Source organism: Lagopus muta, chromosome 18, assembly GCF_023343835.1.
Source record: "Lagopus muta isolate bLagMut1 chromosome 18, bLagMut1 primary, whole genome shotgun sequence".
In the NCBI taxonomy this organism is placed as follows: domain Eukaryota; kingdom Metazoa; phylum Chordata; class Aves; order Galliformes; family Phasianidae; genus Lagopus; species Lagopus muta.
In genome coordinates, this window is record NC_064450.1 from 3652347 (window position 1) to 3679695 (window position 27349).

General features: G+C 47.8%; 2 protein-coding genes across 3 annotated transcripts in view; one reads left to right on the top strand and one right to left on the bottom strand.

Annotated features, from left to right (window-relative positions):
• Positions 1-7030: 7030 nt before the first annotated feature.
• On the bottom strand, positions 7031-11376 carry UTS2R (urotensin 2 receptor). The gene is made up of 2 exons (XM_048965065.1): positions 11163-11376; positions 7031-8722 (listed from the first exon to the last, which is right to left on the bottom strand). Exon 2 carries the CDS (start codon positions 8576-8578, stop codon positions 7430-7432), a length of 1149 nt encoding a protein of 382 aa, XP_048821022.1. The 5' UTR covers positions 8579-8722; positions 11163-11376; the 3' UTR covers positions 7031-7429.
• A 7662-nt stretch (positions 11377-19038) lies between these two features.
• LOC125702238 (uncharacterized) overlaps positions 19039-27349 on the top strand; it is a 34034-nt gene continuing 25723 nt past the window's right edge. Inside the window, exon 1 of one of the 2 annotated variants that reach the window (XM_048965241.1) lies at positions 19039-19142. The gene's annotated coding sequence lies outside the window, so the exon portion shown is untranslated. Of the gene's footprint in view, positions 19154-27349 lie in introns of both variants that reach the window. The other variant, XM_048965242.1, reaches the window with a different exon arrangement.

The window sequence follows — 27349 nt, forward strand, 5'->3', positions numbered from 1 at the left end:
GGCTCCCAGGGGAAGGTTTCTCCTTAAGCTCACCCTTCCTGCAGCGAGGAAACGCTGAATCTCTCAGTGCTGCAGCTGCTTTGCACCATGCCAAGCTTTGGCAGATCTCTCAAGTCTCCCTGCTTGGACCCCAATGTAAGTTATTCTCTCTCCCAACTGGTCTGGCAGATCCTCTCTCTTCTTAACTCAGGAAGAAAGAAGGCATAGAATGGTGTGTTAGTTTATGCTAAAAAGAAGGTCCAAAGAGCAAAGAGTATCCCGTAAACTGTGCTGTCGTTTCTCGTGTTAGCCTCAAGAGACTTCAGTAAGGAAAGCAAATACTATGATCCTTGTTCAAGGCCCAGACATGGGATGGGAGCTCATCTACTTGCAGGACAGGCAGAGGGACACCCCAGCACTGTTAGAGCTGGGCAGTTTGAGATGCATTCCCTTCTGGAGGAGTTTGCTAACTCTGAGGAGAGATATCCACAGCCATTTTCCATCCCTGGCCGGCAAAATCTGCAATTCAAAGCTGAAGAAGCCCTTTGCTCCAAGTGCACCTTCTCACCCCACTGTCTCACAGTAGTGCAGGGAGGTTTGCTGTGGTCTGATGTTTCTAAAGTTTGCTGAACTGTGGCATGTCTGGATCCTTGCGGGCTTGTATGGAGAAACTCTACATAAGGCAGTTTCTCAGTGTTTCAAAGCTGATCTTCAGGTGAAGCTTGTAGGCTTGGACTGGCTATGGGTGGTAGAGCAGTGCTGGGTAGTGCAGTGGCTGCTTCATGCTCCTGAAGCTGAGAATTCAACTCGTGTCTCTTAAGAGAAACATCCATGTTTAACTAACTCTTAGGTCATCTAGCATTAGCCTGCTTTCTTTAGCTGAGATATGCAGTGATAGCTAATCCAGTTGGGCAAGGTTTTCACTTGGTACTGATGGATTTGCCTGACCAGACAGAGAAGCCCTGAATATCCCAATGCAGCTCTTCCACAGCATCAGCAGATTTTCAGAGGTATTTGTTCTTTCCACAGCAGGGCAGAAATGTAGCCTTATTATTGGTTGGAAGGAAAAAGAAAGGACATTTGGTGCAATGACTTCAGAGGCATCTGTATGATGCTATCTCTGGCAAGATCTCTGCTGCCACAGGGCCATCTCCTGCCATTTTCTTGCTCAAGAGCAAGATGCTGTGTATCATCTCCATGTGAACCTGACCCCACAACACCAGCTCTGTGCAGGATTAAAGCCCTGTAGCTACCGTCTCTCTGTAGTAAGCACTTTTATTCTTAACCTTAGCAGCAGAAATCCATTGCTTGTATCACAGCTGCTTTTGAAGACATTGGTCATCTTTGTGACCTCACTCTGCTGAGCATCTACATGTGCTTTGTAAATGGTACACAGTGCCCTGGGGACTTTTCACCTTAAATATGTAAGACAGAGGAAGGTTGAGGGGAAGGAAGGGCAGCTCAGAGATAAGAGCCTTAAACACAGAAATACAGAGCAGCTAGTCTGGTTTTGCTTGAAAATTCGGTGTTGGAGCCAGCTCAGCAAAGATTCATTGAAGTTCAGCCAGGTGTCTTCAGTAAAACCCTATTGCTCCCTTCTGTTCTGTAGAATGTACTGCTGTGGGGAAGGTAGAGGAACCACCTCCTGCCTCTAGGAATGGTGTGGAAATATAGGCTGAGCATTTCCTTTTCAGTACCAAGCCTTGGAGGAGCTTTTCCCCCCCAAGAAAAATATCTAAAGCAGGTATCTGTGTTTCTCAGAACATCCAAGGTAATTCTTAGGCACTCCAAACCCATGCATCAAGGCATAGGGATTTCTCTTCTCTAATAAGGATTATAATGGTCTTGTGTTCCAGGTGGTACAGGAGAAAGGAAACTTTTAGGTCTGTGGTTGTTGAGCACATCATACATTTGTTAGATTTTTCATCTTAGCTTTACCTTGCATAGTGGCTACACAGACGGGTTGGGCTTAGCAAGCCTCCCTGGGTGAGGGTAACTGGAAAAAGCAACAGCACTGGAGTCAGCGTGAACACTGAATGTCCAAAATCCTGTGGCTGATCCTGCAACGCGGTGCCTTCATGCCTTTGTTTTGTCTTAGAGGTTGCTTAGTATCTAACTCCATCTATTTATGGCGTAAACGGAAGCTCCCTCCTTGCTATGGTGCAGAAGTGTGGCAGTATTAGGGGCTTTCTGTCGCAGGCTGGCACAAAGACAGCTCTTTTTCCGACATATGTTTCAAAGGAAGGAAGAATTTTTAGACAGCAGACAGTAATTCAAGTCTTAGCTTCTTATAAAGATGTTTTCTTCTTTAATTAGCTGAACTAAATTGTAATCAGCCTGCCAACTAGCACTGATTAATGAGGGATTGCTAAATGGGAAACTGCTTTTTATTATTTTTGATGTGTTAAAAAAAGCTGGGGACGCAGCAATGTCTCAGCAAAGCCAGATGGTCAAAGCTGATGTACTGAAAACTGGCCATGGAGAAGGCTGGGAGCACAGGGAGGTTCAGCACAGGGTGCTGAGAGGAGGAAGAGTAGCATTTTCAGATGCTTCAAGGACAGAAACGCTTTGGAAATTCCATCTTATGGTGTATTTTGCATTGTCTGCAGTGTGACCCCCAGAGAGTTCTCCCTAGTGGGCAGCTGGGGCAGCTCCTTGCCCCTGCCCTGGTTGTCCTCAGTGCTGAGGCGTCTCCATCCCTCCTTCTGGAAACAGAATCCAAATTTCCCTCCAAAGATATCACACAGCACCAGTGACTCACTGACTCGCATCACTATTTTGGGTGCAGCAATTCTGTTTGTGTAATGCTAGCGGTTAATGAATTAATGGTGTTATACTCTCTTTTGAGCAATAAACCATAAACTAAACAAGTAATCAGGAGGAGGTTGGCTGCGTGTGTTTCCCTTAGCATTTCAAATAAATGCAAACACAGGAAAAGCTGGAGCCACGCTGCTGCTGCTGCCCACGTGTGCTCAGATTTGTGCAGTGGAGTCAATAATTGAAAGCAATCAGAATTCCTTGCAAAAGGCAACCTTGGCTGGTTTGGTTCCCAAAGCACGTAGCTGCCTGCTGCCACTCTCCTGCAAGATGACGGCAGGCTGGGAGGAAGTGCTGATCTGCACGAGGATAGGAAGGCTGGATAGCTGGGCTGAGGCCAATGGGGTGAGCATCAACAAGACCAAATGCTGGGTCCTGCATTTTGATCACAACAGCTGCAGGCATCGCTGCAGGCTTGGGGCAGAGTGGTTGGAAAGCTGCATGGAGGAAAAGGATCTGGGAGTGTTGGTTGATGCTTATCTGACCATGAACCTGCTGTGTGCCCAGGTGGCCAAGAAGGCCAACGGCGTCCTGGCTTGTACCAGCAATAGTGCAGCCAGCAGAGCAGGAGGTGATCATCACTCTGTATGGGCACTGGTGAGGCTGCACCTTGAACACTGTTCTGCTTTGGGCACCTCTATTATTGAAGCAGCTGCTTTCACTGATTTTGTATATATTTGCTGTTACAGCATTATTTTGTCATCCTTATAGACAGCTTTAAGCTAGTTATGGCAGCTACTTGTCATGTAATTAAATCTAATGACAGTTAAAATGTTGAATGCTGGAGCGTTTTGCTCCTTGAAACCAAATTTGTGATATTTGCACTTTCTCCTGTGGCAAAAGCGTGAGCTCTACTGGCAGACAGATGGCTTTCCAGATGATAAACATTTGGGAAGACTGGATTTAGAAGTGAGCCTTCAGCTTGCATATAAATCTCTTTGAGTTCTTTGACTGCTGGGCCCCCTGATCTCTAACAGTGGTTATGGTGATGGGGAATTTGTTCCTGGGAAAGTTGAATAAAGCCAAGCACTTAGCTTAATCTTAACATGGTTATTGCATCTACTGCGTGAGCCAATTGCTGCATCCTGGGGGCAAAACTGCATGGGGAATTCGGCTGGTGAGTGTCACCCACTGGGTGATGTGTTGTCCTGCAGCATTTTGGGCTCCTTGAAGCACAGGCTGCAGGAAGTGAAGCCGTTTTGGTGACAGCATGTGACAGCCTGATGTGCTGCAGTATCATGAGGAGTGATAAATGAAGGGAAATGTATGTTTTAAGAGAGAAGTAGCTGGGATGGACTAAAGAATTTTTGCTCTTGATGTCTTTTAGCACAGTTGTTTGCTTCTTGCATTGCTACTGAACACATAACTGCTGCCTATTCCAGCTCCAGCATGTTCCTGAGCAATAAAAGTTAGGAAAGGGTCTATCAGTGGGCATAAAAATATCGCTTTCCTCATATGAGTTTCTTTCTTAATATCAGCAATGGATTTATCTGCTGCTTCCCATCCATGCAACCATGTCTGATTTTTTTCTTCAACGTTTGCCTCTCAGTTTTCCTGCACTGGGAAGCCTGGAATCAGCATCAAATCTGCTCATTTCTCCTTCTCCCAATTTGCTGTGTCTCTCCTTTTGGATCCTGCTTTCAGATATACATCTCTATTATTGCAGAGCAATTTGTTGTCTGCTGTTGTGCTCTCACCTCAATTATTTTGATTCCACCACATTTTTAATACGCCTAAATCAGTACCGTTGAGTGCAAATTAGGAGCACTGGGATGCAAACAGTGTTTGGATGGATGGACAGTGGCACTGGGCATGGCTGCCCATGGGATTTGTGTAAGAATACAGTGGTTTGGACAAAACAAAGAGGAGGTGTTTCAACGTTAAACGTAAGCAATCAGGGGAGTGAAAACCTCAACCTGAAGTGAGAAATTGTGCTGCTTTGCCTCCTAAAGGCTGAAAGGAGACAATTCAGTACGCACACGTCATCCCTTTCTGGCGAAGGCAGCGCCCAGCTGAGAGCTGCTCTGGGCCCAGCTGCAGCTCCTGCCTGTTTCAGCCACCAGAGTGGGTACCGACCTTTCACAGCACTGCAGGCACTGCCCTATGGATGCGATGCTATGGTTTGCTCACAGCTGGATTTTCCTGCAGTCTCGAGGCGGTTCTAAATGCATCCTAGCTTAAACAGACCAAAAAAAAAGAATTTTGACCTTTGGTGGCTGCAGTTCAGCTGGTGGGCATGGAGTAGTGGGGTTTGTCTTGGAGTCTTGGGGTTTGGAGGTGAGAGACATCAGGATGTCAGGTTGCAACCAGTGAAGAAGCAGAGAGCAGGCAGGGTGCGGGTGCACACGCATCGTTTCAAATTGCTATGGGTTGTTTATATAAAGATGAGGTGAAGATTAGCTCTTGGTGCTGTGATTGGTAATAGTCTTCTGCAAGGAGAAATAATTATTTTATGGCTGTCATTAACCAAGCAATTTATCTGCCTCATGGAGAAGGCAATTCCTCCTTCAGACTTCACTTATTGCATGTGTTCAACCTCTTATACTCAGAGATCTTTTGGTTTTAGGGACAAGACTGTTTGGTGTCTGGGTGATGCTGGTGCATCACATTAGCAGGGGATGCAGAGCCTACTTGTGAATTGTCAGAGCATTGCCTTTACCTGCAAACTTGGAATGCTATTCCTTATTGTTGCCTGCACTGAGTGGTGATGGATGTGAGTGTTTGAAGGAGGAACAGAATAAAATGAAAAGAACAGCCCGGGGTGGAAATTGAAAGGCTTGAATGAAACATCTCATCTTTCAAAGGGGAGCCAGTGTCAATGGGAACATCACCTGCAATCATTCCCTGACTTGTGGGTGTCTTCCTTTCTCTTGCTTTTGTGGTGCTGGTTTGGCAAGCCAGCCCCAGCTGAGGGCACAGCTCAGGGCTTGAATGAGCACTGGGGATGGGATTGGTGTCCTGGGGTGAGGCTGTGTCCCAGGGCACAGCAGGACCTCCAATGGGGCTCTGCTCCTGCTGCTTTTAGGGTGTTGGCTGAGATATGGAGCAATGGCAGACTTGTTGCAAATGTTTCCTTTGGGATGCTTTGGTTGTGGTGGGCTTGGAGGAGTCAGTCAGAGCAGTCCTGCTGGGGGCAAAGGGTTGGCTGATTGACTCTGGTGACAGATCTGTTTCTGCAGCTTTTGGTAACTGCTCTGCATCACCATTATTGATGTGTAATGCTGGGTGAGCTGAAACATCCTCTGTTTCTCACTCTTTGATTTTAGAAAAGATGCACTCTGCTTTCTAGTACTCAACTCATGGGAGCTTTCCCTAAACTTAAGTTAAAAACTAAATTCAATTCCTGTATAAGCAAAAGCAGTTTGTTGCACACTGGAGGATGGCACTGCGGTTCTGAATTTGCTCCTGAGCATTAATCTGCATCTAATCCCATAGTTTGGTTAGGGTTGTGCATTGCATATTGCATATGGCATATTGCATTTTGTCCTTGCTAATAAGGTAATGACTAATGTGGGAGAGCAGTGCTGTGTGGGTGCTGGCAGCACCAACCATCACAGAGGGAACATCTGTACTAATGATGTTTTGTCACCACTGAAAGTTAAAGTGTTCTTGGTGTACGCAGGGCTGCATTCACATCTTATAGCAGTAAATCAAAACCATCTTCTGTGAACAGAGCAAGTGATCTTGGCAATAGGGAACTTGCACTTTTATAACCGAGGTTATGAGAGACTTCTGTTAGCACAGCTCTGCCCACTACAGATCACAGCCCCCACTTCTCCCTCTGTCCTTCCTCTTCAGACCCAGTGACAGAGCTCTGGTCCCTCAGTATTGAAGTTTGTTAGTGGGTGCCCTGAGAAGAACAAAAGCTGAGGCTCCTGATCCTTGGGGAAGAGAAAAAGGCAGATATACTGGGAAAGGAAGAGTTTGTCTGGGGTGGATGATGCTCCTTCCATGGGTGCTTGTGTTTGGGGTCAGTGTGTTAGGGATGCTGAGTGTCCCCTGACTTTCACTGTCATGGGAAGCTTGTCTTGCTAACAGTGTGCTGCTGCTGTGCTACAGCCATGAGTGGAGGAGTGAGCCCAGTGCATGTGTGAGAGAGCAGAATAAACATGAATGTGACCAAAACCAGGACAAACAGCCCTGGACATTCCTCATCCAAACTGTCCAGTTCCACGCCGATTCAAACTGGATTGCATGTCACAAGTGTCAGCTGCTTTGTCTTTATTTCATCACTTTCAGCTCTCATACAAGTACCAATCTAGCATCACTGCTTTAAAAAGAACAAATGACAGCCATTCATGAGATAACATAATTCTAAACTCTGTGAGACAGCTGATACTATTAAAAAACTTGGCCCTATAACAGGTTTTCATTACTGATGGCTACTTGAGGAGACACACACTATAAAATATAAAGATGAAAAGCGAAAGACCGTTTAGAGATGTTCAGCTGAATGTTGCTAGCATCAAATCAGCAGCAGGCACTGGAGGAAATGAAAACAGAATATGGCACAGCCTCTGAACTAAATGTGTGCACATCATGGAGCTGCTGAGACTTTGCCTTTACAACGCACACTTTAAATCACAGCAACATTGAAATCAATATCGATCGTTCGTGGAGATGCTTTTTACCTTCAGGCACTGCTGTTTCCCAAAGGAGCGTGAGCAAGAACGTACGTCTCTGTGCAGTGCTGACTGCTTGTGGACATGGATCTCCCTGAAATCCTCTGAAATCGATTCCTCCTTTGGAAGTACCCACTGCTGCTGCTGAGGGTTCGCTGTCTGTTCTTCAGGTACTCCCGGTAGTTTTTGGTGAGCAGGGTGTAGAGGAAGGGGTTGATACAGCTGTTGCTGTAGGTCAGGCAGGTTGTCAGATAATTAATGTTCTTCATCACCTTGGGGGATAACGTGAAGGATTCATAATACTGGAAGAGGAGCTGCCATATCCAGAAAGGCAAGAAGCAAGCCCAGAACACCAGCACTATGGTGAAGATCAAATAGAGCACCTTTTGATTCGGCAGCCGCTTGGTCTGCTTGAAGGATGCTGTTTGTGACACCCAGTAAATCTTTGCTAATCGGATGTAGAGGTAACCGATGATCACCCCTGGGCCCACGATGCTGGTACCAAAAAGGATGCTGAGATAGACTTTGTAGGACAGCTTGCTCCAGGTGGGAAGGCAGATGCTTTTGTTGTCCCTTTGCACCAGCTGGATCATGATGAGCATCGGGAGAGTGAGCAGCAGTGACACCAGCCAGATGACAACAGCGATGGCCTTTCGGTAGCTCTTGGACCTCTTCACTGTGTCCAGGGGCTTCAGCACAGCAAAGTAGCGTTCCGTGCTCATGACTGTGAGAGTGAAGATGCTGGCGTGCATAGTGAGAAAGTCCAGGCTGAACAGGATGCGACAGCCAACGTCCCCAAAGTACCACTTCTGGATGAAGTAAGTCCCAACAATAAAAGGGATGGTGAGAAGGTAGAGCAGGTCTGCCAGCGCGAGGTTAATGATGTAAATGTACATGGAGGCAGACGACCGCAAGTAATGGCACATCACCAGCAAGGTGTAGACGTTGCCTGTCACCCCAATCACACACATCAGGGACAGGATCGTCCCAATGGTGCAGATGGCAATCATGTCTTCCATGGAACCAGCAGCTGGTGCACCTTCCCCAGTGGCATTGACAGAGGCATTGGGTCTGATTCGGAATAGGCTGCTCTCATTCGTGTCTGTCACCATGTAGGGGGTTGCAGAGAAGTGGCTCTCCAGCTCGTCAGTCAGGGACATCCTCCTGGCCTTGTGATGCCTGAGGGTCTGTTCATGCCATGGGTTCTTGAGAAGCTCTTCTTTCTGTCTTTAGAAATGCGACTGAAGGAAGATGGCGAACCATTTTTTAGCGAGGTCTCGTGTAAGGAAGGTCTGCATTCTCCACTAGAAGAAAGACATCAGAAATCAGCAAATTAGAAATCTGCCAGAGCAACACAGGCTGTCATTCAGAAGTTACCTGTCACTGAGCCTTTACTTTCTGCATGTACCAAAAGTTTTCTGCACTGAGGCCACTCCTGCAAGGCCCATGCCATTGTTACAAGAACACAGCTTTGAGGAATGCCATTTTGCAGTGTGCTTGGAAAGGAGAAAAAGAGATTGTGTGGACCTTTGGAAACCATTTGTTGCAATCCTTAAAGTTAGTTTGGGGCTGGGGAAAAAAACATCCCTGCGTTCATAGTGACAACTTATCACTCATCAACACAATTGCTGATAAGCTCTTTGCTAAGCTCTGAACACGAAGGAGTCCAAGTTCCAAAATAGGGAAGGCAAACTTTGTATTTACCATTTGCAGCTAGATTGTTGTCTATTTCATACAGTGAACTCAAAGTCTAGTATTTCTGCAGTGCTTTCACAGAACAGCTTTTCTTGAATGAGGAGCTTCTGCTCTGTTGTGACCTGCAGTTTCAAATTGTTAAGTGATGGAGAGGAAAGGCATTTTCCATCTGCAGTGCAAGTTGTGGGTTGCACTGTGAGTTTTATGTGTGTAAGTACAGTTCTTTTCACATGCTCTGTAAGTATGAGCCCACAGATGTCTGTGTGCCCATGCATAGTGCCCTGTTTTGGACAGTCCAGTTTGTGGATGGGCCTGAAAAGCCCCATGCAGTGCAGTGAGAGACTGCTGCAGGAAGGCAGACACTCTTTGCATGTGGGAGCATTTGGCTAACTTAAGCCCAGCACTGTTCAAATCATGACTGTGCTGCTTTGAGTTTGTATTGGCTCTGGCCGTAGGCAAAGGGAGATCAAAGCTGCTTGAGAAAAGCACCAGAATTACCTGAAATGGAAGGATTTTAAGGCATATGAGAAGTCTGCATCGACCTAAAGGTCACTGCACACAGAAACATTTGTGCTACGAATTTTACACAGCTCAGATTTGCATTTTTTTTTCCAAGCAAATGGACAGAGGAGCTGTTGGACTGCCTTGTCCTTGCAGAGCTCTGCAGGCAAAGCCATCCCTCTGCCTGCTCCCTGGGGCAGGCTGGGGTTGTTTTATCAGGGGAATTTGCAAACTTCTCCAGCTGTTCCAAGTGAGTTTGGTGTCCCTTTGCCTCCGCATCCACTCCAACTCCTTTGCTCTTCATCCTGCTTGCTCCTTGGAGGCATGGGCCCTCCTCCAGCTGCCCATGGTTCACAGACATCCCCCACCAGTGACCACTGTAACACTTGAGGATGGGCAGTGTTCATCCTCTTCATGTCTTGTATGATTTTCTCCTCATCCCATTACTAGGCAATGGCTACTGTGGAGATGTCATGAAATAAGTCTACAGAAAAGAGGACGGTCCAGCACAGAGAGATTTCTTCTTGCTTAACAGTTGGGAGAGGGGTGCAAAAAAGGGAAAACAGCAGTACGTAGAGCCTGTCTCCTGCCCACATGCCTTGGGTGCAGATAAGAGGAAGGGAAGAGAAGAAGCACGGTCAGGCAGTGCTCAGTTATCCTTTGGGAAGCTGCTTCTCTGAGGTAGTCTCTGTCAGTTTCACCAACATCCCAGCCTTCTGAGAGCCAGCAAACCCCAGTCCTTCACACTGCTGTGCCATTCCCTCCTGCTTGGCTTCAGGTGTGTGCAGCCAGCCAGTCCGTGCACCAGCTGCCCCCTCATTGTCTGCTTCATCAGTGCTCATGCACAATCTGTGCTGGCAGCAAAAGAAGGAGGCACAGATGCTAGGGAGCTCTGCCACACAGTCACCAGCATGCTTGGTTGGAAGTGAAGGGCTCTGCATGGGATGCTCCAGCTGAACCCAACACCAGTCACCCGCAGCTCTTGGATGCGGTTGGATTCATTTTAGCTTGTTTTCAGGTGCATGTTTCCATGACCTAAGCACTGGCCTCTTGCAGCTGCCTTACTTTGTGCTCTGGGCACTTGTAGCAGGTTTGTGCTCGTCTGCATAGGTCCCTGATGTGCCAGCTCCTGCTGGGGAGAGCTCCCACACCGTGCCTGCTCGCTCTGCTCATCCTCTGAGCCTGCATTTCACTTCATTCATAAAATCACTACAGCACTAATTCAGTTCAGACACTCCAGCTGGCTGCAGGCAGAGCCCACAGCTAGGCAAATCCTCACTCCTACAGGAGGAAAATTAAGCAAATTGGGGAAACCTTGCATCGCTTTAAAGTCACTGCCATTGCTGCACTCGTACGTGCATGCATACACTTGCACACATGCAGACACACACAATAAAGAGCTCATTATCCCAAGCAGCCATTCAAAGCACCTTACGGTCTAAGCAATTTTCTCAGCCATTCCTGCATTTTCTTCTATGTTATCAGCACACAGAGACACCATGCACGTTCCAGTAGCTACACAGATAAAGGAATTCCTCCTGCTCAAACCTTGCTTTTAAATCCGGCAGATGAAATTTCCTACAAGAAACAAAGCAAAAGCGTATCTAGTAGTCTTAAAGCTGAAACTTAAAAAGAAAATTAAAAAAAATAAAATAGAAAGGAGAGAGAGAATCCTTCTTCATGGGAAGACAGCAACAGATCCCCGTGCTCTGTCGCATCTGGAAAGGCAGTGGCAGGAAGGGAGCGTGCTGCCTCTCCAAGTATGTTTGAAATCTGTGCGCTCTTAATACTCTCATTCTCCTCCCTTCACTCACGCCTGCTATTTCTGTTACTTGGTGACGTTAGGCATAGCGTGGCTTTGACTGCAGCCAGCAGAGCCTTTTTAAAGCAGCAGCATTTGGATAGCTGGGGCTTGCTGAGATTTCTCCCCCCACATGGGGGATGCGAGGTGTCGGTGCTGTTTGTTGCAAGGCTGGGGACACAAAGAGCTGCTCCGCTCCTCCTCACCTTGCACAGAAGGACACAAGCATCTGACCCTGCATGAGCAAAGCCGGTGTGCCTGTGCAGAGCAGCTGGGCTGGGGAGGGTTAAAATCCTGCAGGAGGGTCGGCTGCCCACGGAAACAGCCAAGCTCCTCTGTTCAGAGATCAATTCCAAAACGAAGCCAAAGTTTATTTGGGTTGGACGGTGTATTCACAAATGAATCCACGCGGTGGTATCACGCACAACAGCGCCTGAGACATGTCAGGCTGGCAAGAACAAAATGCTGTCCAGGTGGTTTAAGGCTCCTTGCCGTTCTCCAGCAGTCCTCAAGGAAGGTGAAGACTGAGCAAGATCCACCAAACACCTCAAAAACTGCAGTGCAAGGAAGGGGCTGGAGTTGTGGAATGCTGAAGCTGAGCTAGGGATTATTTTGCTAGCAGCTGAATATCGGGTTGGCTGCCTGCATGCCACAGGATTGCTCTTCCTCCTGGTTCCCTGATTTAGCCCCGTGAATCGCAGTGAACTGCTTTCTGTATGGGACACGAGGAGCTGCCACCTCTCCCAGGAAGGTTGCTGCTGGATGCGGCTGTGGGACGTGCCCACTGTGCCCATTGTGCATTGGAAACTGAGAGCCATTTCTTCCTCTGACCCTCTCTAGTACCTGTATGCCTTTTACACTTTGCAGTCTGGGTGCTTTCGGTGCATCTCGTGTCCAAGTTCTTGGCTTCTTGTAGCATGAATCTGATCTGGGAGAGTGCCCAGGTGACAGTGGTGGCATCTGGGAAGGGTGCTGAGCCTCTCTGAAATCCAGGCCTTTACACCTCGTGAGTACTTGGGTTTGGAGCAAATCTTTGTGGGGAGACTTGAGTTTGCAAGTGAAAATAGATTTCACACTAGAGAGTCTTACGAGGGCTGTCTGAGCCCTAAATCCTCACCCGAAACAGCCCAATAAAAGGGAGTTTTGCTCTGAGGGTTTGCTCTAACTTTGTTTTTAGTTACTCTCTCCTAGAAAATCTTGGTGTAAAGATAATTCATGAAGCATTCCTCTGTCATCAGGGTGCCTGTTGGGTGATTATTGACCAGGCAGAAGAGAGGGGAAAGCAATGGGGAAAGCTTCTGGCCAACCCACCTCTCCCCTGGATCTGTTATTTCCAACCTGGAGGTTCTTCTTGGTGTTCAAATCTTCGCTAAAACATCACAGTGGTGTACTGATATATCAGAAACATCAGTGCCCCCAGGGCTGCCATTAGAGCAACCAGAGCTCCCCAGTGCTGGAAAGCATCTGAGTGCTGTTGGAGTCATCAGAGGAGGTGCCTGGAGAGCAGTTTGAGAGCGACGTCCTGGTGTCAGGTTCACAGCCCTGGCTCAGGGCTGTTTGTGATCAGAGTTTTGCTTCTCCTCTTCCTCTTCTTTTTCTCATTTGCAAAACAGAGATCGTTGCGTCCTCTCATCTTCCGGTGCATTGAGTTTCAAGGTTTTTCACATTTGTGAGATGTTTTTAGAGCTATAGGCAGGAGTCCCAGCCAGTGGGATTGGTAACACAGCAAGGAGCTGCAGAGCAAATATCAGACAGAGGTAGCAGCTCTCTGAGATATGGACCAGGTCTGTTTAACCATTCAGACAACATCCTCTGCCACAGGTTTCAGTTGGAAGGGACCCTAAAGCCCACCTGATCTCATCTCCTGCCCTGAGCAGGGACACCCACAGCTCCATCAGTGCTCACAGCCCATCCCCTGACCTTGGCTGTCTGCAGGGATGGGGCATCACCGCCTCTCTGGGCAACCTGTGCCACTGCCTCACTGCCCGTGGTGTAAAAAATGTCTTCCTTATATTCAGTTTTAATCCCCCCCTTTTTACTTTCAAACCATTTCCCCTTGTCCTGTCACAACAGACCTTGCTAAAGAGTCTGTCCCTTCCTTTCTTATAGCCCCTTCTTGCTGCATTTAAATCCCTCTGCATCTAAATCCCACTCTTACAGGCTGGGACACATGTAAATGTGATGTTCACATTCCCAGCTGAGCTCCAAACAGCTTTTTTTTCAGTCTTCCTGTCTGTGCCCACCAGTGAAAGAGCCACTCAAAATTAGCCAACGCATTTGAGTTCTTTCAGTGTCTCATTTGAGACTTCACTGAATTTTTTGGCATTTTGGTCTCCTTTCTTCCTGGTTTTCATTGTTGGGTTGTTTTTTTTTTGCAACGTGAAACTTCAGTTGTACTTTCAGAGTCAGTATTGCTTTGCTCTTGGCAGCTCTGCATGAAAGTGAGACTCTGGGGGCAGCAATCACTGATTTGTTTGCACTCATCCAGGATCCCTTACACAGACGTCGTGTTCAGAGCTGCATTGCTCAGGGAGAGCATTCACCTCTAAGCTCCATCAGCCCAGGACCCCTTTGCTACTGGGTGTCTCTTTAAGATCTCACAGATCACCTATGTTCTCACACAGCAGTTACAGCTTTAGGACTGCTGTGAGGTCTGAAGCTTGCCGTGGGGCGCTGCAAGCTGCCCTCTGCCCATAGGGGAGCATTACGGGGTACACCAGGCTGCAGTGCTCCCCAGAACAATGTGGCCATGGGCTGCTCCCCACAGTGTGGGTTTTCCCTCAAGCCTCAGGTCCCTGTGTTTGAGGAAGCTGTGTGTGATGGGGACTTGGTAATGTCTGGACATAAAACCTTCTGCCAGCAGTTGGGCAAAGTAGAGATGTGGTGTTTTGCAGGTAATGCTTGTCCCATGTGGTGATGCATGGCCCAGCTGCACAGGGAGGTGGTGGAGTCACAATCAGTGGAGGTGTTCAAGAAAAGGGTGGGTGTTGCATTGAGTGACGTGGCTTAGTGGTATGGTGGTGATGGGTTGACGGCTGGACTCAATGATCTTTTTGGTCTTTTCAACTTTAATGATTCAATGATTCACAAATGTCTGATGTACTTGTTTATGATAATAATACCAAGAGTCCTTGTATAAAAGGAAACAAGAACCTATTTGCAATATATTTAACCTTGTCAATCTGCTTTGCCAAGTATGTTTGCCCGTCATTGTATCTACACATGCAGCCCACACGGCCATACCAAGCACTGTGATTTTTCACCAGTTCCAGCACTGCTTTCTGGGATCTCCCCCTAACTGATTCCAGCTACATGCATGCACTGTAACTCACTTGGTTCCACCTTTTGTATTTTTTCCCATTTCTTTGCTCTTCTGCCGCTGTTAGAAACTCTCATGTAACTGCCTGCGTGCTGGATCTGAGATTTGTGAGGAAGACAAAGTACCCAGGACACGCGGAGCGCAGAGATAAGGTTGCATGCATTTTATACCACTAGAGGAAATTGTGATCAGCGGTGTTGTTTTTTTTTTATTATTATCTCACATCAGTAATTAATACAGCTGCTTGTGGATTGTCTCAGCCAAGCGTGTCCCTGGCCAGACGCTGCTGTCTGTGGTGGGAGGGATGGATCCTGCTGTGACAGCCCATGCAAAGTTGTAGGCTGGTCTCAGCTTCAGTCACTTCTTGGAGAGGTTTTAGCAGCGCTGAAGCTGTTTCAGCAGGGTTACAGCAATTTTGGCAGTGCTCATTGCTGGCTGCCACTTCTGGAAAGGAGCTGGTAGCTTTTCTGACAGCCTTTTGCACTGCGCAGTGTGGCTCGTGTGTCATTTACTTGGCAGTCTCGTTAAGCTTTTTCATCAGAGCTGCACAGAGGGTGGGTGCGTGGGGCAGGCAGGGAGAGCACAGCAGCTCAGGGAGAACCTCTGCAGCACAGAACAGGGTTTGGGCTCCGTACAGTTCACATGTCTCTGCACCAATTATAATCTTATCATCATTGTAACAGCATTTTGAGAGTCACTGGGGTAGGAGAACATGGAATCTTTATTCTCTTTGTTTGAATGCACTCAAGATTAGGAAACAACTGCAATAGCATTCTGGAAATCCTCGAAGGAATCACTAGAAAAACCCTGATGAGGTCAGCCGTGTTCAGAGAAAGCCCTTCTGTGGATCAAAACCCAATGTTATGTTAAAAACAAAAGTGTCTTCCCATTGTTCACCACCACTTGTATCTTGCCCAGCACCTCCCAGTCCCAGCCTGCTGGCCGTGCTGTTGGCACTGCTGCTTTGGGTTGGCTTCTGCATTTTCAGGTGTCCTTTTCCTTCCTCCACCACTCTGCTCCCTCCTGGATGCTGGTCCACATTTCTCAGCCCCACTCCTCATAGCTGGGAACTAGAAAGGATTTGGGGAGATTTTCCTGAGGACAGAAAGCATTTGTGTCGCCATTAAAGTGAGACAGTCCCTTAATATGGGTTATGGTGTGTCACTGAAAATGAGATATGTGTGGTAGAGATGGACCCAGCAGAGCACCAAGGAGGTGGCCGTGTGACTGCTGACACAGCAACAGGAAGGGCTGTCATGTTTATTCTGTTATCATTTTGGTGAGAAGGATGTGGCATTTATTTAGCCACAGGCATTTTACACCAGAGGGAAGTTTTCCTGGAAATGTACCATTGGTGATGAAGATAATTCCCAGGCAGAAAGCAAAAGGAAGATGCCTGGTTTCACTCTTGGAGAGTGTGTATATTGCTTTGAAATATTTTTCTCTGCTATGATTTGATCCAGTGTAACACTCTGCTTAATGGAGGCAGCAAACCCAAGGCACTGGGGACTTGGGGACGGGATAGCTGAGGACAGCCCCCAGCACTGACCAGAGCTGAAGTGAAGTTCTGCAGGGGGAATTTTGCCTGGCTGCAGCCTCAGCAATGCATTTCTGCCCCATTGCATCCATTGGTGCTGCATAACTCTCACCTCAGCTCACCTCTGCGTGCTTGATGACAGCATCCTTCCTGGATGGCCTCACTGCTGCACTTATCTCTCCTGATTTCCCAGTGTGGGCTGAGCCCAGCTGCACCATATCATGGGAAATCTTAGGACAGCAACAGCAAAAAAGTCATTGCGAAACTGCCACTGCCAAACTGCTGCATTAAGTGTCCTGGTGCCTTCAGAACATTTTAATTGTCCTTTAATGGCACATTTGGGGGCATTGTGAAATGTTTGTTGTTCGAGACACTGTGTTCCCTTATGGGCTGGGGAACCGCCTCCGAAATGTGCTGCTGGGGGCTGTGCATGGCTGGAGGGGGCTGTGTTCTCAGGTTTGGGCTGTGATGTCAGAACCACAGCTGCTCTGTGGCTGAGTCCAAGAGAGAAGCATCCCTTGCACATCCCTTGTTTTTCAGAGCATAGATGCCAGAGTATGCAAACACCACCATAGAAAAAGGATTCAAACAAAACCACTCCATGCAGAACTCCATGCAGAGCTCACAGGAGGTTGAAGTGCCCTTCTGTGCCCGCAGAGCTGGAGCACGTTGCTTCCCTGTTCCCATCAGGGTGATGTGGGATGTGATTTCTGGCTGCGTGATGGAGCTCTCGTGGCCAAGGGCGGCTGTTACAGCTGCACCTGCACTGTCTCCTGTGCTGCCCTCAGGTTTTGGGTCCTGCCTCACACTGTTAAGTTGGATTTGATGTTCCTTATGGGTCCCTTCCAACTCGAGATATCCTATGATAATGGGTCAGTGCTTTCTCAGTCCAACTCCCAACACCCCATGATTTCTCGCTAGCCCACAGTCCAGCTCCTCCCGGGTTGCCAGCACTGTTCTCATGACCTATTTAAAATACAATTGTTCTTTGAGCAGTCAGAAATCCAGATGGGCTCATGGGGCTGGGGCTGGCAGGATGCTTTTAGACAGTTTCTGCTTTGCATGTCATCTGTGTCCCACACAAGTGAGAGATATTGGGTACCTGCTGCACAGGATGATGGAGGGTCTGAGTGGGATTCAGCTAGTTTTACCAGCCTGCCTTTAGTGGTGTGTGATTCAGTGCAACAGGCATTGCATAGTGTTTTGCAAAAAGGCTTTTGGTGACCTGTGCTGGGACACTGCCCAGGTCATTGCAGGAATTGGTGCTGCTGAACATCTGGCTGTGCCTTCTTGCAGCAGAGCAGGAGCCTCACATGCCTCAGTTGTGCCCAGCAATCAGTGGGATCTGGCAGCACTAATCAGAGAGGGGGATTTCTCTGCCTTTGCTACCCATGCCAGATGGCAGCTCACTTCCAAACTCGTTTGTCTCACACTTGCTGGCCCTTCTCATGAGCTGCTCCTTGCAGCTGGCTTGGCTGTGCCTGAGGCACACAGTGCAGGGACTCGCTTGACTGCTTTAATTGTCTCAAATTAATTACATTGCTGTGAATTATATAAGAGTGACATGTTTTTTAGGGAACTAAAGGCCCTGTCTCGATGAGAAGGAGAATCTAATGCTGTTTGCATCTCAACCAAGCGATTCAGACTCTCCTTGGCTGGATTTGGTTCCTCATTTTAGGGTCTTGCTTCTCCATCACTGTGCCCATTTCTCAGTTCTAAACAAGAGATACTGGTGCAGGACGTTCGAGTTCAAACCCCCTCTGTCATGCATATCTGATTTATTTATGGTGTCCAAAAGAAGTCTTCCCAGAGACCCTAAAGCACAGTGCAGCAGTGCTTCCAGCTCCTGTGTGTTCTTCCATCCTGATCTGATGGGTAGGATGGCATTTTGCTGACTGTGAGAGATTCACTGCCAACCTATGGATGCCCAAGCACCGAAATGCTTTGTTAACTATTAGATAATTCCTTCCTCTGTTACACATCACAGTTAATGCTGGAGCTCTTTCATTCTCTGGTTTCTTTATGGCTTTTTGGTGAACACAGTTTGAAATCTGGCATCTTTGGAATAGGCTCAGACAGGGAGGGAGGACGTAGTTGGGTGTATTTATTTTCCTTCATTGGTTGCATCAGCTTGAACTCATAGACATAAATTTGTGTTTTAAGCAGAAGGACATGCAATGCACTATGCTGATTTAAGAACACTCAGGTTGGGAAACATGGAAATGTCAGGTCTGGGCTGCTGACCTCAGGTCCATTCTAGAGGGGGAAAGGAGCTGTTAAACATAGCAGAGTGCTCTTTGACTCCTGTGGCTGTGCATACAGAACCCCTGGAGGTTTCGTGGAGGGTTGAAAGGAGAGAAACAATGGGCAGGAAGAACAATTACAACCATTTTTGCACTGTACAGATAATACTCTTTCCTGCTAGTACAGGTTGTGCCCAGAGCCCCCGCTGCTCCCGGCTCCTGCCTGTTTGATAGCCCTTTGTTTGCAGTCTGTGATCATAAATCTTGTACATCTGATTGTTTCTGCTTTTACATATCCATCTCAGAAGCATTTTTGGAGGTTTGGGTTTTATTTTTTGGGTTTTTTTGTTTGTTTGTTTGTTTGCTTTTTTTGCATATGTGAGCCTGGAAAACAACTCCTTACAGAGGCTGTCAGTGCAAATTGGTGGTGTTTAAGCTCAATGAGTGGCCAATGCCCATCAGCTGTGGAGAGAGGCAGCTCAGTATATCTTCTTCACCTGCAGTCAGGGATTGATCAGTGAAGAAGTGGTATTGGGGTTAGCTGAGCAATTCCAGGCTTGGGGCTGGTTGTGTGAAGCTGCTGAAGGAGAAACAGGAAGACTGAGAGGCAAGAGGAGTTACAAGAAAGGTGCTGATGCTGTAAGCTCTTTTATTCCAGATGGGAGGTTTTGCTGTGTGTTGTGTTTGTGCCCAGGGGGTGGCAGAAACCACAAAGGAGTCCTGATGCTGTATGGAAACTGGGGTTGGTTCTTGAGCTCTCTGCAAAGTTCAGGCTGTGAAGTTGTCCTCTGTTTCCTCCCAGTGTTCTGCTCTCCAATTCTGAATAGAGAACAATCTTTTTCTTTCTCTTGCTCCTACCTGCTCCAGGTGACTACATTATGGTGTATATGGTCTGTATGGTGCTAAAGCACTCCAGCTCTCTTTTTTCCCCTTTTGAATCATCCTTTTGCCTTGCATATTTTACTTTGGCAACTTTTGGTGGTGATTGCTGCTACTCTTCTTCCTGGAGTAAGACGGAGCTGACCTTCCCTACCAGCACGATGGGACTGGAAGAGGAGGTGTGCAAATGCTGATGGCTCTCTCCTGCAAGAACATTCTACGAGAACAGCTTTGCTGAGGCTAAAAGAATGAGTAAACTTGTGAAAACCCTGCTCCTGGAGCCAGTACTGAGTGCAGTGCTGGCTGCTCCCCAGAGTTGTAATTCACAGATGAACAGCACTGAGGTTTTCCATCCAGGGGAACTTCCAAGATTTCAGAACTTATGAGGTTGGGGGGGAAAACAAGAAGGGGTGCTCTGCTGTTCTGAGCTGTCTAAAGCTGGTGTCACATCCTCCAAAAATATTCCAGCTCTCGTGTGTACAACAGCTCCTGACACAGCTTCTTATCTTGCCTTGCACAACCCTTGCATTGTGCCAGACTTCTTCATCTCTCTTACTGCTCCATTCTTCTGTCAGCAGCTGCTGTGGGGGACCTGGTGGCTTGTAGGAGAGCACAGTAAAAGGTGAGAGTGCAAAGGAGTGGCAAGGTTGCAGAGTATCCCCCCACAGGAGGGGAATACTGAGAAAAAAGTAGCCTTTGGGAGCGGCTCCCAGGGGGTAAGATGCTGTTGGATTGGAAGCAGGCTGAAGCAGGGCGAGCATTTCTCAGAACACTGCTGCTATGGGCAGGCTGCTCACAGGGCAAAAATAGCCGAGCTGGGCAATGTGATACTTTGGCAATAGCAGCTTGTGCATTGTAGTCTTGGAGGCAGCCAGCCCTTCTGACCTGTGGTTCAATCTTGCTTTGTTCTGATGCTCGCCCTCAACAGTGTGAGCTCCCAGCCATGGGGAGCATAACCTGCCCCAATTCCCCTGCAGCTGTGCAAGGGTTGAGCTGTGACTGCATCTTCCATAATCATTCTGTATTGCTCAGGTCCAAGAGTGCAGGTCTCAGCTGTGTGCATACGGAGTAACAGCTAATTCTTCATGAACAACTCTGCTGATTACTTATGGGCATGAAGTTCAGCCCATGAGCAGGACATGTGGGCGCTTGGCTGTCAGTATGTTGTGCAGATTCTCTTCTGTTCCTCATGCAGCAGCCAAAAGATAGCAAACCAAAGCTGCCAGCTGTTACCAGTGGGATGGATGCTTTCTTTTTTAAATTACTGCATACCAACCCACCACCATCATATCACTGATGTTACTTCCCAGTCCTGCACTTACACCTGAAGCAGAGCAGTCCCCCTGCGTCTCTTGCTCCTCTGCTTGCCTTGCTCCCTCCAGCACATGACATAAAGATGATGACTGCCCTGCTTGCTCTGTGCTTTCCAGCTCTGAAGCTCTTAGCACTCCCACCAAGTGAATCATTGACTCGTGCATCTCCTCTGAAATCTCAGCCTCTTCCAAAGCTCCTATAATAAAACAGATGGGAGACGTCAGAGCAAAGGCTTTTCCTCTTGAAAAATGAGGTTCCACTGATATTTTCTGTAGTAAACATTTCTTGACATGAGGGATTCTTTAAAGCTTCTTTTCCAACTGCTTCATTGCTTTTGTCTGTGCTCCATCCAGCTGCTTCTCCACATGGAAGCATGGGTGAGCCCATGATCTAGAAAGTTTTTGGCTGGCTCCTATAGGGAAAATGTCCTGGCGCCACCCCAGTTGTGGGGAACGTGGAGGGGTTAGAAAAGCCTGTGCCCTGCTGTCTCCTACCAGCAGAGGAAAAAGGAATAAAGTGGGATTAAGAGCAATTTCCTCTGTATTTCCAGTCAGCTTTGGTGCCATCTGTTGGGATTTAAGTTTATGGCTCTCATGGGGATGAATGGGGAAGGTGGATCCTGCCTTAATTTTTGCATTGCCCCACAGGGCAGGAGAGGACTCCTGCAGAGCCCTTTTCTGCCTGTGGAATCGTGGGAGTTCTATGAGCCCTCAGTTGATCCCTTCTTAGGGGAAGGAGCCAAAGATGTTCCTTCTTGTTCATCTTGCCTCTCCCAGGGCAAATCCTTGAGGAGGGAGTAGCAGTCTTATTTAAGGCAATCGAAACTATAAATAATATACCAGAGATACAGCTGCAGGTGCTGTGGGCTGCACCTCGACCTTATTCCTCTTTGGGGGAAATAAGAGGAGTGTGCAACTGCCTTTATTTTGTTAGAAACTGTGGAAGTTGGTCAGGTATGGAAGGATGAAGCGTGGCTCTCTCCCTAGTGGGAATCGGGGGAGCTTGGGTGTATCCTGCTCTGTGGAGAAGGGCAGGGGAGGAAAAGCTTGAACTGAAATAGTGTGTTAGATTACAGACGTGCTCTGGGGGTGGCTGGGAGTCTGTGGGCACCCTGCCTACCACAGCAATTGCTCAGGGGAGGCTGTAGGGGTGAAAGTCTGAGCAGTTCTTAGGACAAAGGTTGACTTTCATCTATGAAAGTGATGCTGTGACATCTGCCCTATCCCATACTGCTGGTGCATCCCATCTAAGAGACTAGCCTCAGTCTGGGTCAAGCACTTCCCTGCTCTTGCAGGCAGCCAGAGTCAGCTTGATGTGAGCAGGAACTTAATTGGGGGGCTGCGAACTCCCCAGCTCTGCAGGAAGCTGCTGGGCTGCATTACTTCAATGCCTTTTCCCAGTACAGATAAGTTCTTTCTCTGAAGAACCAAATGGCTGCAGAGGAGGGCAGCTCTGTGATCACAGTGTGGTGTCACCTCCATCCATATTGCACTGTGCACTGCTCCCCATCCTGAGGGAGCCAGCTGGCAGCACCCAGACCTGGGGCTCTCACTGCAAAGGAAAACTGCCACTGGGAAGGAAGCAATCGCAGTCACCCTCTGACCTACAAAGCACAGAGCTTGGAAAGCTCTCCTGTCTGGAGCTCATCTTTGGCTCAGTGGATTTTGGCGTGTCCTACTGAGTAATTCCCTTCCTTGACTGGGGAACTTTAATTGGAGAAGTTCAATAGAGGTGGAGTAACTTTTTTATTTTTTATTTTTTATTTTTTTTAGGCTTTTCTATGCCATCAGCACATGCTTAGTGCCTCATTGGGCAGCTCTAACTTTCTCATCGCTTGCAATACAGACCTGCATCTCAGTTCTTCCATCAGCCATGTTTTTTGCAGGATGAGAGGCAGCAGCTGCATGGGATCCCCCAGATTTCGGGGAGCTGCATGTTGTCTCTCACCTGCCTTGCTGTGAGTTCCTGCCCTCCCCATGCCCTGGCTGGGGGGTAGATTGATGTGACGGAGCTGCTGTTTGCTGATGTGTGTTGCATGAATTAACACTGCTCCTCAAGCACCATCCAAGGGCTGGATGGAGAATGTAGGTATCCTTTTAGGCTGCTGTGTGCAGCCCACCCTTGTGGTCTGTTTTCTAATAGTGGTGGGTCAAGGCAGGTTTTGCCCCATGGTCAGGCATGGGGCAGAAGGCTGATGAGGATGGTGTCCATCACCACCTGTCCATTGCCACTGATGGATGCATGGGACAGAGCTTTCCAGATCAGCTGTAGGAAACTTCAGAGCAAGCAAGAAAAGGAGAGACATAATCCTGTAAGAATGAATTTGGTCTGTTAGGTTTGGGGATGCTTACTTATTTATGTTTTGATTTTTGTAATGCTGCCCCATCATCTCAGATGAAAGTCATCTCCAGCCAACTGTTCCCACATCCGCTGTTCCCACATTACTGTGTCTCTGGTGCTCTCACTTGCACATGGATGGTCTCTGGCTGTGGGACAGCTGCCTTGTCTCACAGCTCTGTTGGAGAACTCACAACGAAACTGAGTGGGAGCTGTGAACTGCAAGATCTGAAATAAAGCAGTGACCCTCTCAACGAGAGGAAATCTGATCTGCTCAGACAACAGTGGAGGTTTTCACTTTCCCAAGAAGGATCAGGGCTGGTTGCTGATTTGTCCTCCTTCCTGGAGCAAGTTCTGTTGACTCAGGCAAAGAAAGGGCCTATTGGGTACCAAAGCCTCTGGGCTCTTCCCCCAGCTAAGAATCCCTCCAGCAGTACTGCTCTTCCCAAGAGGTGCCCTGGGGAAGGAGGAGCAAACTCTTGTGTCCCCTCTGCAGCTGTCCCAGAGATACAAGGACAAGATATTTCATGTGAAGGCTGTAGCAAGCCCAATGGGCTTTCTGTCTTCTCAAGAGCTGCTGAAAGGAGAGAAATGAACAAACAAAAACCAAACATCCAGGCTATACTAAGAAGCCCTGAGGCTCTTCCTGTAGTTGCTGCTTCCCAGAGAAAGGAACTGGATCTCCACTGTGGTTCATGATTTCTCTCTGCACCTCAGCTGTGGTGACGTCCCACCTCCGGTGCCTTTTGCTCTTGGATGACATCTAATGAGATGGATGGCTGGATTCTGAGTGTCCCAATGGAGATGGCAGGTGGGTGGCCCAAGGGATGCACGAGTGGTCAAATCACTTTCCCACAGAGCTGCCAGTTTCCAGACAAATGTTGAGTCCTGATATTATTAACCACCCTACCTGCTCTGCAGGCCTGAGATGAGCAGGGCCAGGAATAGAAAGAAGGCAATCTTCCTTTGCTCTTTCTTAGAAGGAAGGCTACTCATAAATCTATCCTTTCTGTGCTTTCTGCAGTGACTGCATCTTTCCTTTGCTCGGTGCTGAGTGCATTCCTCAAACCCAACAGCCCTTTCCCTTTGGTTCCTGGGGCACGTCAAAGCTCATTTCAGAGGGATGTTCTGATGGGGTCATATTTGGCCATGCTCCTTGTGGAGGAGATACTAGATGAGCACATTTCTTGCTGTTGTTGCGTTGGTGATGAAATGGTCCGTGGGATCAGGCACTGCATCACCACTTAGTCAGGATCCAACTAAGTCCTGGTGCTAGCATTCGGGTGAGATAATGCATAGCCAGGAGCACCAGTCACCCAAAGGTATTCAGTGGCACTGCTGTAAAAATAAGTGCCTGTGCTAGCAGGATGATGTCGGCATCACAAAACAGTGACTAAAAGCCTATGTAAGGCTTTGGGATTTTTTTGCTATTTCAGGTGCTGTGTTGGTTAATGATCAATGAGTGAAATTATTAATGTAATGTTAAATGTGCTCTTCTTGGCTGGGAAAGACAAAGAGTTCAATATGCATCAAATGCAATCGCCAAAATGCTTTTAAGGACTAAAGATTATAGTGCTCATAACATTCCTCCTCCATGACAGGATTTCTAAGAAGATATACACAGTGGTGTATGTTTGCACAGTCCTTTGGTGGTTTCACGTCCGTGATGACGCAGGTTCGTGTCAGCTGCTTAAGTTTTGACAAGCTCAAATCCATCTCTGCATTTGCTAGAAATCCTGGTGACCATGTTGGATTGGGTGGTCAGCAAGGATCTCTGTCTCTAGAACCTGGCTTATGTTGTACTCTTGGATTCATGACTATCTTCTGAGCAGGCCATCCATTTCTAGTCTTTCAAATGTCTTTCCCATTTGATGCAGTCTCAAAGTATTATTTTTGCTCTCCTGCCCCTCACAGGTGCGTTGCATTGTGCCTGTCATACTGTTGATAACTTGCTTCCCTGCTCTTCTTTCCCTTGCCTCTGACTTCTGGATGAAACAAACCTTTCAACTGCTTTAATTCAGAAAATGAGCTGTTCTTCATAGATACAGCCACTTCTTGATGTTGTGTTGAGAGATGTGGTCTACTGAGAACTGTTGGTGATAGGTAGATGGTCGGACTGGATGACCTTGTAGGTCTTTTCCAACCTCTGTGATTCTATAATTCTTCTTTTAAAGCCTCAGCCTTGGTCCAGAGGAACCCCTTAGAAATCATGCTGCCTAAAACTGCTGCCTATCCCAAAGCAGACAGTTGGGCAGAGCAGTTGTCACCCACAGTCACCTTTTCAACCACTGTGATTCTCATTTGTGTAACTGTGGGCGGGCTGTCACCTTCACTCATGTCTTTCATGACATTTATGTCACTGCTGGGCTTCTGCTGGAGCTGCCAGTCGCACTGAGCCTGGTTATGGCCATGAAAGCTTTCAGGGCTGGTTTGGGCTTGGCTGTGCTATGTGCAGGGACCTGGCTGAAGGAAGGAGGTGCTCTGTGGAGGGCTCAGATAGGGGAAGCCTGATGGAAGAAGGCTTTCCCCTGTGATTTGGGCACAGCCAAGCTGCAACAAACCCACAGATGAGAGCAGGATCTGAGAAATTGGTGCTGCTATTCTGTTGTCATGGCTCTTTGTTTGTTTGCTTGCAAAGGACCAAAGCAATGATTTTATTTTGGAAGTGATTCAATAAAGGCTAGCTTTAAAAATCTCTTATCAAGGTAGCTATTATCTGATTTTTTGCAGAAGATTCATGTTTACGAAGTTGTAAGGCAGTGATTTGGATCTCTTGTGACTTCTGTGCTGATATGTGTTTTCCCCTTGTGTTTCAGCACAGACAAGGTAATGCTGCACGACAGAACTGCGTGCACATGGGTCTCCCCTGTGTCCCAGGGTGATGTGCTGCATTTCCTATCCGTGTTCCTTCCAGAACTGCCAGATGTGATCCCTGCTCATGGCATCAGGTTTTGTTGGTGGTTTTGTTGTTTTTTTCTCATTTTATTTATCTTTTTTTTTATTTATGATATTGGGAGCGAACAGTAGTTGGACATCTGGTTTCTGAGAGGGTGAGGGGTGCAGCTTTTGTTTCTTCCAGAGCAAGGAAATGAAGGCTGCTACTTCTGTTTGGCAGGGGGAGGAGGGATGGTGACACAAATGATGCATATACTGAATGGAGCCCTTTTGCTGAAGGACATACAAAAGCAAAATAGAGAAAGATATAATGAAATTTCTAAATCAAATTGAACGTAACCAAATAGCTGGCCTTCAGGCTGATTTCTCCTGGCTTCCTCTGCCTGTGTAACCCTGCCTACCTTTCTGCACTGTTTGCAAAACAGGACGTGGCCCCATGTTGCTTTTCCCCTTCTCTTGTGGAGGAACTGGGGCTCTTCTGGGGGATGAGGGGTGAGCTGGGGTCAGGTTTCCCCTCTTCTCTCCCAGGCACTGGGGTCAGTGTGCTGTGAGCTTCTGTTAGCAGTAGCTCTGGGTCCTGGCGAGCAGCATTGGTCTCTGCTGATGTATGTTGGCAGATCCCTCCTTGTAGCTCCCACCTTGGTATAGAACAGCGTGTTCATTTGCTGCCACTTGTGTGCAGGACCTCTCCTGTAGGCATGTAGCCTGCTCCTCAAGTCAGCTTGCCAGGAATTCGTTTGGACTTTGAGGTTGGGAATGGGCTGCGTGGATCTCTCCGTTCCTTTGTGGTTCAGAGCAGTCACGGTTGGTGCTCCTGCACAGGGCCTGTGGTGTGCTGTGGGGCTCTTTCTGTAATGCTCCTTATTCTGCACACGCTGCTCAGAAGGCCTTTGTGGAGGGTTGTACCCTCACGGGTTTAGAAAAAGGCAAAATAAATCTGTTGAAATGCAGTGTCCTGGGAGCTGAGTTTCTCCTGGCATGCTGAACAGGGGCAGCGTTTCTGGCTTTTCTTATCCCTTATGCTGGGGGGTTCCCTGCCTGTAGCAGGGTCGCCTTCCTGCCTTGTGCCCACCCGCACTTCAGTGCTGTTCAGAGATGCTGGAGGCCTTACATCTTTGCCTGCTGCGCTGCTGTGTCCTGATGTATGAGCAGCATGAGAGAAGAGAGATGGAGTTGGGGTTACTCCTGATACTGGAGGCAGAGTCACTCCTGCTGTGAGCTTGGGGTTACAGAGCTCTCTCATCAGCCCCATGAAAAGAAACAAGGCTTGGTATGGAAAGTTAATATTGTTCTCTGAAATAGGCAGGTTTGGGGGCACACAAAGCCTTCCTAGGGCTTGAAAAATGCTCTGTTCCTGTTGTTTCAAAGCCCTTGTCTGAGAAGATGTGTAATTTCAGGAAGCACAGAGCT

What these genes read in the sequence shown, in the direction of transcription:
- UTS2R (XM_048965065.1), bottom strand. Translation starts at nt 8,578, where the DNA reads ATGTCCCTGACTGACGAGCTGGAGAGCCACTTCTCTGCAACCCCCTAC.